At 59.7% G+C, this 12,982-nt stretch overlaps 1 protein-coding gene across 3 annotated transcripts in view; it reads right to left on the minus strand.

Annotated features, from left to right (window-relative positions):
• Positions 1 to 3,711: 3,711 nt before the first annotated feature.
• The window catches only part of SCUBE1 (signal peptide, CUB domain and EGF like domain containing 1), a 134,792-nt gene continuing 125,521 nt past the window's right edge, over positions 3,712 to 12,982 (minus strand). For all 3 annotated transcript variants that reach the window (XM_078449374.2, XM_078449372.2, XM_078449373.2), the window contains 3 exons: positions 11,724 to 11,876; positions 11,295 to 11,374; positions 3,712 to 9,248 (listed from right to left, as the gene is read on the minus strand). In XM_078449374.2, coding sequence (XP_078305500.2) covers positions 9,096 to 9,248; positions 11,295 to 11,374; positions 11,724 to 11,876 — 386 coding nt within the window. In that variant the 3' untranslated portion in view covers positions 3,712 to 9,095. The remainder of the gene's footprint in view (positions 9,249 to 11,294; positions 11,375 to 11,723; positions 11,877 to 12,982) is intronic.

Consider the following 12,982-nt stretch of genomic DNA (forward strand, 5'->3'; position numbering starts at 1 on the left):
AGATATCAGAGTGCCGTCTCTGCCAAGTGAGGACACAGTGAGAAGCCAGGAAAAGGACTCTTACTAAGAACCAGACGGGTTGACCCCTTGATCTTGGACCTCCCAGACTCCAGAAGATAAATTTCTGTCGTTTGAGCTACGCAGTCTGTGGTGTTTTGTTATGCCAGCCAGAACTGCCATATGACACTTCACACAGGTGTTCAGACAGGCTTCAGGTCCAGCTTGATCTAGGCGCACACAAGCATCGCTGGGATCCGGTTTTCCTATCTTGTCCCTCAGCTCTGCTCTTCTGTGCACTGGCTTTCCTCTCCGATGGGCTGTCCCCTTGTAGTGATAGAATAGTTGTAGCAGCTCTGGCCGCATCCTCCCAGAGGTCATTCCCACTGGGAGAGGGAGCCTGCGTGTCTGTGTTTCTCTCGCACCATGGTCACGTCCTGTGAACGTGGCTGACCCGTCCCTCTGACAGGGCAGGCCTGTTTTGCCTTCCCTTCCCCAGATGCAAACCCGATGGCGTCGGGTCTCTACTTGAAACCTCGCGTGGCTCCCCAGTGCCCAGGAGTAAAAGCCCAGCCCCTCATGGGACCTCCTGGCAGCACCTTCTCCCTCGCTCTTTGAGTCCTGCGCCTCTGGCGCCCTCCAGCTCTTGCAGTGGGTCGCACAGCCTCTGCTGGGGGGGGGCGGGGTTGCTCTGCCCCTTCCGCCTGGGGGCCCTCGCCCTCCGCTCCCCTCAATTCCAACTCATCCTTTGGGTAGCATCCGAAGTGGCACCCCCTTTCGGGAGGCACTGAATGTGCAATTTGACACCTAATCTCACCTCTGTTCCCCTTGCCCCTAGGAAGAAGGAAGAAGAGGAAAAAGGAATTTCTATCCTGAAAATTGCAAGCCCCGGGGTGACCTTTGGTCCCTGCAATCTTCTCCCGCCATGGGCTGTGCTGAGGGTCCTTGTAGAACACGGGTTTTTCATACACCCTGGAGCCTAAACCCAAGACAAGGACTTCACCTGTTGCTCAACCAAAGAGGCAGAGGTTGGCTTCCCTGCTGGGGTGGGGGGTGGGGAGGTGAGGGAGTGAGGAGGTGGGGGGAGTGGGGGGGGTCGGGGAGCCCGCAAGGAGACTGCAGGCTGGTAGCTTCCGAAGGACATGTGTTCAAACCCACACTTTCCCTTTGTTTGCCCATAAAATAGTACAAATAAAGCGAGAAGGGAAACCCTGCGGAAGTTGTCAAGCAACAAGGGTGTGGTGCTTTTTCTCCGTCGTGATTTTCCCTTCCTTCTCCTGGAAGGGAGATCCTTGTTCTGGAAGGGATGTTTGTGACTTCCGTGCTTTAAACTATTCCTTCCAGGGGCGCCTGGGTGGCCCAATCGGTTGAGCGTCTGACTGCAGCTCAGGTCATGGTCTCAGGGTTCTTGGGTTCGAGCCCCGCGTCGGGCTCTGTGCTGACAGCTCGGAGTCTGGAACCCGCTTCAGATTCTGTGCCTCCCTCTCTCTGCCTTTCCCCCACTCGTGCCCTGTCTTTCAAAAACAAATAAACGTTAAAAAAAAATACTCCTTCCTCACATGTGCGTGTTATGTTTACTTAAGCAATATATGGTTCGGTTTTGCTTGTTTTTGAGATTAAAGATATGGTGTTATTAACTTGGGAAGCTTTTTTTCACTCCACATTGTGGTATTTTGTTTTGTTTAGACTTGAACTGTTTTTACTCACATTTTTCACACCAAATGTGTGTGTTTTTTGCCCCCCACCAACCAATTCTCCACCTGCCTCCAATTCAGTTTGATTCTGACACGGTCTACCCGGAGCTAGCACAGACCCCACAGGTGAAGGGCTCAGTCTCCAAGGCTGCCCCCACCTGACACCCCGGACCCACGTCCCAGGGGGTCACCCGTGCTTCTGACCAAGCTGCTATAAATTCAGGGCATTCCCATGACTTCCTCCTGGGGTTTGATAATTTGCTAGAATGGCTCACGGTGCTTTCCTTACTACCACTGGCTTTGGATAAAGGATACAGCTCAGGCACAGCCAGCTGGAGGAGATGGTAAGGCACAGCCTATGGGGGAAGCCTATGGGTGTGTGGGTTGTACCACCCTCACGGCACCTCTGCATGGCCGCCAACCTGGAGGCTCTCTGAACCTCCTTCTTGGGGGGGTTCTATAGAGGTTTCATTACGTAGCCACAACCGATTGAATCATTGGCCATAGGTCAGGGGGTGGAGCTCAAAGTTCCAACCCTCTACACAGTCTTTCCAGTGACCAGTGACCAGTGACCAGCTCATCCAGGGACCCCAGCCCCTAGTCCTTCATTAGCCTGCAAAAGACATCACACTGGGGGCTCTAAGGGTTTTAGGAGGTGTATGCCATGAGTTGGGACAAAGACCAAATCCAAATGCCTATTGCTTTTTTCTTTATTTCTTTTTTTATATTTTAGAGAGCGTGCACGTGTGCAAATTGGGGAGTGGAGCAGAGAGAGAGAGAGAGAGAGAGAGAGAGAGAGAATCCCAAGCAGGCTCTACACTCACAAGCCCGATCCCATGACCCTGGGATCATGACCTGAGCTGAAACTGAGGGCCTGGTGCTTGACCAACTGAGCCACCCAAGTGCCCCGGGGCTTCTCTCCTTTTTAAGGCTGAATCCTATTCCGATGGATGGACCATGTGTGGTTTATCCTAACATGTTCCTAAAGGAGCACTGATGTTCCTGTTGATGGGGACTTGGGTTGCCTCTATCTGTTGACGATTGTGAGTCATGCTGCTGTGAATATGGGTATACAAATTTATCTTTGAGACCCTGCTTTTCAGTTCTTTTGGGTATATTCCAGAAATCTCCTTAGACTTTTAAATTATTGTGTGAAACCAACAAAACAAAACAAAACAAAACAAAAAACCAAGCAACCGACCAAACAAGCAAAACAACCTTGCTGTTTACTGTCACTTATTTGGAATATTAGTATCATTTATGAGATTGTTTTTTCTCCCTTTGAGTGCATGATGCCAGACGATTCTCCACATTATCGAAGAGAGTAATGGTTATCAGTCTCTTTGGGGTTCTGGATTTCTTTGAGAAGCTAACGAAAGCCGTGGGTCATATTCCGAGAGAAACACATGCATGTGTATGTGAGCACACACAGCATCGATTGTGCATCTAATTTTGGGGGTCCCATAGTGACCGTGACTCCAAGATTAAAGCTGCAGCATAGGGACGCCTGGGTGGCTCAGTGGGTTAAGTGTCCGAATTTGGCTCAGGTCATGATCTCGTGGTTTGTGGGTTCGAGTCCCGCATCTGGCTCTGTGCTGACAGCTCGGAGCCTGGAGCCTGCTTCGGATTCTGTGTCTCCTCCTCTCTCTGCCCCTCCCCCAATTGAACTTTGTCTCTCTGTCTCTCAAAAATGAATAAATGTTAAAAAAAAAAAAGCCTCAGTGTAGAGGAACATCTCCTTTTTCACACTGCGAGTCACGAGGGGCAGTGGAATTCGAGACACAGAAATTTTACCTCCTGGCCGCTCATTTAGTAACATGTCAGTTCCCTGACTTCGGGTGCTCTTAACATGCAGATCTCAAACCCACTGCTTTGCCTTCCAGAAGCTTACCTTAGCTCCTTCACTCTTAGCCCCCAACAACAGCCAAGGAGTGTCTGGGAAAAAAACTTTTTTTTCTGATTCCAGTTCCCTTCCTTCCCCCTCTGGATGACCTCTGATGAATGAGGGAAAGGACCAGCATGTAGGTTCATTTCCTGTTTATTATTAAAGTGATTTCCACAAATGGTTAATTACATGCATACGTATGAACGTGATGGAGAAAACAAAACCTTGACTACCGGGGGCAACTAAAGGGAAAAAACACGGTTGCGTTGGTATTTGGCCACTCTTGTAGGCAGAGTGATTGCCTGGGCCTTCCCAGGACCCAGAGCGGAGGCTGGGGGGAACAGGGCCCCCCAGGGGCTGTTCAGAGGTCCTGTTCCACAAGCCGGGACGGACTGGGTCTGCTCAGACTGGTTCTGATCTCGGCGGATTAAGACCTTCCCCGGGGGATCTACGGGGCCTCTGAACCGCACGACAAAGTACTCGGGAGGCATCGGCGAGCTTTCCTTTTTTGGCCCCTACTTTTCAGCACGCTGTTTTTGAGGGACACCCGCATTCTTTAATGTTCGTGTGCCGGAACCTGCAAGGGGACCTCTCCGGGGTTGGGGGCCACTCCGCGCCAGCGCCCGGCTGCGGCCGAGCCTGCCCTGTGGGGGAAGGGACCTGTCCACGCGGGGGAGGGGGCGGAAGCCGGTCTTCCTCTGAGTTTTCAGCTCCAGAGGGAGGGAAGGTCGCTATGTGCCCCCGCCCTCCACCTCCCTCCCCTCCATCCCTGCCCCCAAACTCCCCACCGCCAGCTCTGCCTCAGCTGCACTTCCCGAGCTGCACAACCGTTAGCAACATTTCACGGACATTCCGGACCTTGGGTTTCGAGGGGCTTGGGTTTGGTTCTCCCTTCCAGCAGTTATGAGCCATTCGCCTCGGGCGCGTCCCTGGGCCTCCCAGAGTCTCAGCCTCCGCAGGGGATTAGGGTCAGGCCCGCCCGCCTCGCTGGGCCATGGGGGGGCTCAGGCCTTTCAGCGCCTCCCGTTGAGACTTGAGGGGTACAGTTTCGGGGGTCCTGCTCTCTGGGGGCCATGTGTGCAGGGGGCCGGGAGGGGAGGGGCGGCCTGCCTGTGGCATCTCCGAGATGCCCTCTCCGAGAAGCAAGGCGGCCTGGATGATGCGGCCTCCGGCCCCGTGCCTGGCATACAGCAGGTGCTCAGCACTTACCCCGGGGCGTGGGGGGCCGGGGTGGGGGAAGGCTGGCGCCTGCAGGTGGATTGGGGCGGGGGACAGGGGAGGCACCATGGGCGGATCGAGCTGTCGGCTCTGTGTGTGGATGAGGGGTGTCTCTCCAATGTCAGCCCTTCTGCCTCTGGCCTGAATGATGTCACCTTGGCACCGTCACCCTGGTCAGAAGGGGCTGAGCTGCCACCACGTGTATCTGGTGAAGAAAAGGGGCTTCGATACAGATACGGTTTACCAGGTTGACATCTCCAGGCGTGTAGCAGAGGAGGTAAAAACAAGCTGAGTCCCGGGGGAACAAGAAAGGACCCTCCCTTCTGGAGCATGGACTGTTCTGGGCGGGGCACTGGTGCTGCGGCGGGGGGAGCCCGCTGTCCCGTGCGTGGTGACCAGGGTCTCCTCTGTATCTCTCTCTGCTGGTGGAGAAGAGCGGCCACGTCGTGAGGCCGGGCTGGCGACAGCTTCTCCTTTGGGACACGGACTTCGGGACTCCCTGGGTGACCGCTGCTCTGCTCTGCCCTCCTGCCGACACTCTCCACCCCCCACCTAGGGTAGCGGGAGGCGCTGGAGGGAGGGACTGCCTTCTCCGGAAGGAACGCCGAGGTCTGGCCACCCCCGGGCCAGCCTCAATCACCTTTATCTCTGTGACCAAGAGGGACTTTCCAGGGGATCCTGCCAGCCAGCCCCACGGCTGTGCAGCAAACGTTTGCTAAACGACTTAACCTAGCTCAGTATCTTCTTTTCCTGCTGGGGATGGTAGTGAATGATTATTCAACCCCCAAGATGTCACAGAGGCAGGCACTCCAGCTCCAGCAGGCTGGGGGCCTCTTTGGTGGAAAATGGGTGATGTTGGCCGCGTCCCTGGGAGAGTGAGGGTTCGGGTAGGACACAGGCTGGAGGCAAGAGGTTCTCTTCGGGCTTTCAGAATCGGCCTCTTGGGGCCATTGCTCTCTGGTGACTTTTTGGCCCGGGTCGCAGTTTACCTACGTGTCCCAAACCAACGGATGGCAGGAGGGAAAGCTGTCTGAGGCCACCATCTCGGGCCCCACGGCCTCCTGGACTCTGTCACCACAGAGGTGAGGAGGGGCTGGCAAAGGCTGACCCTGGGGAGCCCGAGCAAGGTCACCACCACTGGCAAATGCCACCAGTGGGGGCGAGGGGCAGAGTCTGAGACTAAGGGGAGGAGGGAGGCCGGCACAAGGCCACAGCTGCAAGGCTCTGGCTCAGGCAAGAGGGCTGCCTGATTCGGGGAGGCAGACGAGGTGACCCCAGCGTTCACTCGCTGAGGGCCCAGCCGGCCCCTGAACCTCGGGGCAGGTTCTCTTCCTTTCCTTGGTGTGTCTCCTCAGAAGCAGAGAGCCAGGAGACGCCAGAGGTGCGGGGCAAAGGGGCTTCCTCAGGTCCGCCGCTCCTGGGTCCCACCTGACCGCCGTCCGCCGGTCACCCGCTGCAGGGGCACCTTGGGGCGCTTCCCTAGTCACCCCAATGCCAGGCCCCAGGCCTTGGCAGCTGCTTTCAGTCCTGGCCAGCTGGGCAAGCTTTTGTTTCCAGAAGCTTGTTCCTTAGCTCTTTTCCTTGGGGTTTATCGACTGGCCAGACGCCGAGGGTCCTTGCCGGGCGAGGGGCGGCGGTGGCTGGGATGGGGCTGCGGTGGGGGCTGCTCGAGGCCGATGTCCCATCCGCGAGTGGGGCGCTCCTTCTGGCTCAGCCCCTGCACGTCTCCAGTCTCCCTCGGGCAGCCCGGGACTCCCGCACCCTCGTCCTTGGCTTCCGTTCTTCAGGACTCACGCGGGGCACCCGCCCCACCTGGGCTCGGTCCTTCCTCTCTCTCTCTGCCAGCACTTCGGCACCAATCTGCCGCCAGCTTCCGGAACACGGACGCACGGACACGCATGCTTTGTTGCCCGGGGAGCTCTCCCAGGACCATCAGGCTCTGCGGACCGGGGATGGCTCTGGCTTTAACAGGTGGGACCCTCAAGTTTCCCAGTGTGGGGCTGAGGGCTGACCCCATGCCCGGACGTCTAGTCCCCCTGATGGTGTGTGTGTGGGGGGGCACTTGGATTGGGGCGGGAGGGCTGAACGGTAGGCAGCTGGCCAACTGGGGTTGCCGGCGACCCTGTCCATGTGAAGGGCTAGGGGCCCCGCATCCGTCCTGCCGTGTCGGGGGGACGCCGGGCAGGTCTGACCACAGCGGTGGGGAATGCCGCGGAACGTGGGTGGCCTCCCACTGGAAGGGCTGGTGGACTCGTGGGGTTTGCAGGTGGCAACTGCCAGAAGCCACCGAGCGGGGCAGCAGCAGGAGTCGGAGAGAGGTCCTCTCTGTTTTGAGAGCATTAAGAAAATGCTCCCCGCCCCCCCCTCTGGGGAGGTTGTGGCCGGAGGCCCATTCTGGACGACACCCGTCTGATTTCTGGGCCTGAGCAACGGCTTGGGAGGGAGGGCGGGCCTCTTTCTGGAGAGGACCGTGACCGGGGGAGGGCGGTGCTGGCCCAGGGGGGCTCCCGACGGACACTGACCTGGCCGCCAGATGCAGCCCCCTCCCACCCCAAGGTGGACTTGGGCGTAGCCGGCGCTGGAGGGAGTGCCGCTCGAGCTGGGGACTCACCGTTGCTGATGTAGGCGGAGGCGGTGGCTGGCCCCTGAGCTCGGAGCCCATCGTGTGGCCTGCCTTGTCATCGGCCCCCAGACCCCGCTCGCCTGCCCTCGGGCTTCGCCATCCGCGCCACGCTCCCTGGCGTGTGGGGGCAGGAGGAGGCGTCTAGAGGCACTTGGGATGGGTGACTGGAGTTCAGCTTTCAGACTCTCCCGTGTGTCTTGGAATTGTGAGTGTTTGTTAACCCTAAACATACAGACCACTTCCTATGCGTGTCCCACAGCGGCAGCCAGCGGGCAAGGACTCAGCGCGTTGGGGGGCTTTTCTGGCTTCCCGGCTGAGGGGCGTACCGTGCACCCTGGTCAGACTCCGGACTTTTCTTCTTTAAGGACGGACTCTACGAGGGACGCGGCGTGTCGCGGCGGAAGGAAGGCTGCTCTCGGGGCCAGGCCTCCCGACACTGGCCACCTGCCCTCCCCGGACGGGTGGGACGGAGGGGTGGGCTCCTGCCCTCGGAGGCGTCGCGTGGTGGCACGGCCCATGCTCCCGTGGGAAAGGGCTCACTTCCCTATGGCACGCGGCCACAGTATGGATGCCAAGGTCACGCCTCAGGGCCAGCCACACGCCCCTTGCTGCGTTTACTGCTGGGCCCCTGTACCCACAGGAGAGGGGGCAAGGGGAAACCGTCTTCTACCACATTCCATCTGAAGGCAACACTCCAGCAAAGCCTCGGGGCCCAGTTCCCAAAGAATCCGCACTCCAGGTGGGTCCAGAAGCAGCCTGCCGTCTCCCCTTCCTGTAGGCTCCCTCCTACCTTCTCCCCTTCCCGGAGGCTCCTGGCCCACAGACACAGGGGCAGCACGCTCCTGGGGAGGGGTGAGTCACTCGGGGATGCCGGCGACAGCTCGTGGGGGAAGAGATGGGTTGCAATTCGTATTTATAGTTACTAAAGAGCATTTTCCTAAAGTACCCACAAATAGAAGTATATATATATTTATCTTTATATTTATATATATATAGGACTTAATTAGATGCTCTATCAAGGAAAAGCACAAATCTACAGTTTCCTCCACCAGCAGCTCTTTTCTGTCCCATCACAGAATCCTTAGAGCCCCGCCACACGGCGCTGCGTCCTGGGCCCGAGGCCGGAGGAGTCGGGGTGTGGATGCCTTGCAGGTGTAGACACTGGCTTATCAGAGCTTCCCAGATGCCTTCCCGCACCCCTCCTTCCACAGCCTGGCTTCCTGTCTCCGATTAGACCTCTCAGAGCCTGCCTGGAGACAGAGGCAGCCACACTCCCCTCTCTCTTGAGGCGTCGGGTGAGGCCACCCGTGACCCCCGAAACGTGCACTCTGCCCAGGACCCGGCCGCGTGGTGGCACAGAGCGTCCTGGCCGCTCAGGAGAGGGCACTGTCCTGGAATCGAGCCGGCGGAGGGGGGGGGGGGGAGGGAGAAAGGCCGCCTCGAGCAGTGTTTTCCCAACGGGGCGATCCGAGGGGTGCGGTGGGCTGGGGTCTCTGCTTGGACGCGGTCTCACCCCCACGGGCCGGTCAGTGTTTCCGAAGGGCAGGCGCCCCGGTGACTTCCCGAGGCGGCGCGGAGGCGTGTGGAGCCGCCTTTTGGCTTCCGCCGTGGAGGGAAGGCACTCTCCCCTCCCCGTCTGGGTACCGGGCCGTCCCCAAGCTGGGCGGCTCCACGGGCATTATTTGTAGGGCCGCAGGAATCGGGACACTTTGGAGCGCAGCAGCTTGATGAAGGACCGTGGGAACATCTCCTTGGACTCCTGGGCTGTGTACTTGAAATAGTTCTGGGGGTGTGCCAGCACGTCGAACAGGGCCTTGATGAGCTTTTTGTCCTGCAAGACACGGCGAGGCGGGCGGTGAGGCCGAGTGGGGGGCCGGGGGCCCCCGCCGCTCGCTTCTCCAATGTCTGGGGTGGGGTGTCCGTGAGGACGGGGGAAGGAGGAAGAGTCTACACTGCTCGGTGGGTTTCAGGATCCCACAGACTCTCTTTGCCACGAATTGCTTTTTGATTTAAGGGTTTACTGGTTTGGACTTGGCAATGCAAAATATTTTATTTCAAACGGGTTCTGCAAAACCAAACCCAGGTAGGGACGCCCGGGTGGCTCAGTCGGTTGAGCGTCCGACTTCGGCTCAGGTCATGATCTTGCGGTTCGTGAGTTCGAGCCCCGCGTCGGGCTCTGTCCTGACAGCTTAGAGCCTGGAGCCTGCTTTGGACTCTGTCTCCCTGTCTCTCTCTGCCCCTCCTGCGCTCACGCCTCTGTCTCTCTCTCTTTTAAAAAATAAATAGACGTTAAAAAAAATTTAAAAAAACAAACAAACCAAAATAAGACGTGCAGCTGAGGCCCTGGCTTTTGAGGCCCACAGTCCGGGGTCTGAGAGCTCAGCTCCGTGTACACACCAGCCCCTTCACTGGAGGAGGGTGAGCCTCGGCGCTCAGGGCGGGCCCGTGCGGATCTGAGCAGGAAGCGCGGGCCAGAAGCCGCCTGCACCAGGACTCGCTGTCACAATGAGACTTGGGCCACATTTGCCGCCCAGGGTCGGCTCTGTCCTGGTGCCCGCTCATGCGCTCTCTCTCTCTCTCTCCCTCCCTCCCTCCCTCTCACACAGGCACTCACACATCCTTGCCCTTGGGAAACACAGAGCTCTTCCTGTTTTCCAGGAGCAGGGCCAGGTGCTGGGACAGGACCCCCTGCGGCTCCTCCACTGAGAGGGAGGGAGTTGACTGAGGCAGGCGCCAACAAGGAGGGCTGCGTGGGGCTCTAGGAGTCTGTGACCTGCCCAGAGGGGGGGCGCCTAAGCTGAGGGCAGGACAGTGGGACGTTCACTGAGGAGAGCGGCTGGGGAAGAACGTTCTCGAGAGGCCCTGGCGAGGGAGTGGAGGGAGCGTGGAGGCCTGAGAACCGCTGGAGGCAGGTGGTGGCCTTGCCGGTCCAGGTTTTGTCCTACGTAATGGAAACGCTTCTAGCTCTGGAGAGATGCTCTTGGCTGCAGGGTTAGAGCTGAGGGCAGAGGGCCCGGGGTGGCAGGGAAGGGGTGAGGAGGAGAGTCAGGATGGACTGATGGAAAGGCCAGCGTGACCTTCTGGTTCCTACTAAACAGAAGGAACTAAACAGGCTCCAAAACGTCTAGGCCTCACCCCGGTTGCAGCAGCATCAGGGGCAAATCCCTCTGCCTACAAACCACCTACTATGTGCAGGGGTGTGCCAGGCCCGGGGCTGGAAGACCTGAACTCTGCAAGCCACCCGTTTCTTAGAGGGGTTGCCTGGGGCCACCGGGTGGGTAAGTGACAGCTAGAATAGTGGTCAGCGGGGGCGGGGGGACTGGCCTGGTCCTGCTCTTGTCCCGTCCACCTCAGCTCCCGGGCTGGGAGAGCTGTCTGCCTACAGGCTGGGCTGGGGCCGGACCCCCAGAGCCCGAGCAAATCCCTGGGTCCGGCCTGGCCACTGCCCGCTGCGTGACGGCCACAGCCCCCCTCGACGACAAGGTGGCTCTGCTTCCCAAGCCCTGAGCAAGATGAGGAGCCAGGCGGTCCCGAGGGCGGCAGTGGATTCTACCGACTTTCAGCTCATTTCACAGGCGGGGAAAGTGAGGCCAGCAGGGGCTCAGGAAGCTGCCCAAAGACCAGTCACCAGGTCCTGGGCCAGACACCCACCGGGGAGCCGGCCTCGGACCTCCAGGTCTGCAGGGACAGACGCACTGGAGCCAGGCCCCGCCCCCAGGCCCCCCCCCCCCACGCCCTCCTCCTCTCTTGTCACCACCCTCCCCCGCTCACGTCTCCGGGGGTGGGGGCGGGCCCTGGGGGCAGGGGTGGCCCTGGGTCATCACAGGCCACTATCCTGGGATCACACGGATCCTTTCCCATAAAGAAGCTCACTCACTTTTAAAATTTCCTGGTGATTCTCCGAGGCGTAGAGCCGTCCGTCGCGAACGATGTCTTCGATTAATTGCTGGTAGTCCTCTGCGAAGCCCGCCGGCGGGGAAGGAAGGGCGGTGAAGGCTCCAGACCCTGCCTGCCCTCCCCCCTCACCTCTGGCCTCTGCCCCGACCCACTTTCAGGCTTCAGCCCTCGGCCAGAGCAGTCCTGCCTCCGAACCTCCGTACCCTCCACCCAAACTGTTTTCCTCGAGCTTTGGCTAGTGGGAAACTCCTACTCAACCCTCAGAACCCTGCCTGGGCGGCACCTCACGCTGAAGCCCACAGACGCCACTAAAGGCTCCCTCGTCTGCACCACCCCTGCCCCCGTGTGCCTGTCATCTCTGTGTCGGCGGGGCCGGCCCGGGCTGGGCGCACGGCGCAGCCACACGTACCGTCGTAGGTGACGTAGGGCACTTGGAACCCTCTGCCGCTGTTGCCTTCGTTGGACTTGAACTGGATCCAGAGCTTCCGGGAGCGGGAGGTGAAGGCGATGGGCCTCTCGTAGGTCTGGCAGGTCTCGTAGGTGGTGATGGACGTGGGTGAGGCTGGGGGCAGAGCCCAGGACCTGAGTGGCTCGCTGAGCCACAGCTCTGCACCTGGCCCCTGTCCTCCTGCTTTGGGCCGCGTGTCCCCCCCCACCGGTCGGCCACCCGGGCCCCACATCCAGTCCCCCGAACAGTCCGGCTCTGATCTCCACCCTCGTTCCCTCTGCCTCAAGTGCCTGTCCTCACCCTCAACCCCAGTTCCCACTCATCCTGCGGAGACAGGTTTGTGTCTCCCCGTCCAGGAAGCCTTCCTGACTGCCTGCCGTGTTCCTGCGCTGCTCTGGTGAACCCTCTGTCACGGCCCCTCTCTGCTGGGTTGTCACTGTCTCCCTCTGGAGGGAGGGACGCTCCCCCAGGACAGGGCTCATGCCTGTACCCAGCACGAACCAGGGCCGCGGTGGAGGGTCACATTTGGGAAGTCCCCTCTCCCTGTGAACAGATGAACAGGAGTGAACCTGCTGACCCTGGGATGCGTGGGGCTGGCCAAAGGGTCCCCCAACTCTTCACTGCTCCCTGGGGAGCCTACCTGAGGTGCCCTGCAGGCGGGAGAGGCTGACCCCCTAGAGTCCAACCCTGCGGGCAGGTGACAGAGTGGGTGGGGGGGGGGGGACGGTCGCGGGCTGGGCTCGGACCGGCTGTGGGATCCCGGGCAGGCACCATGCCCTTTCTGGCCTCTCGGCTACACTGAGTGGGCGATGCACACACGTGGTAACAAGCAGGACAAGGGGAACAGAGTGGACAGAAACCCCTCAGTCTCCCTGTGCCTCAGAGACATTCCAGCCCCAAGCGGGCAGGTGTGTCTTGTGCCTGCCTGCGTCCACCTCTTCCTTCCGTAACGTTCTGACGGGAGCTTGCTCCCCGTGGTCCCCACGGCCCTCCAACAGCAGTCAGGCGCCCTGGCCTAGGCACCTGCTGCAAGGGACTTCACCTGGTTCCTGGGGGGGACGCCGGTGCTTCCCCGCCTTTCTCGTCCTCACCCACCGCGCCCACTGCTAGAGCCGGCCTGCTGCCCGTGGCCTGAAGTCCCTCTACGAGCCCCTGACGGGGGTGACGGGGCGGGACGCGGTGACTCACAGAGGGGAAGGTTCAGGCTGTCTGACCCTGGG

The sequence above is a fragment of the Panthera onca genome, chromosome B4 (assembly GCF_046562875.1).
Source record: "Panthera onca isolate mPanOnc1 chromosome B4, mPanOnc1 haplotype 2, whole genome shotgun sequence".
Taxonomy (NCBI): Eukaryota; Metazoa; Chordata; class Mammalia; order Carnivora; family Felidae; genus Panthera; species Panthera onca.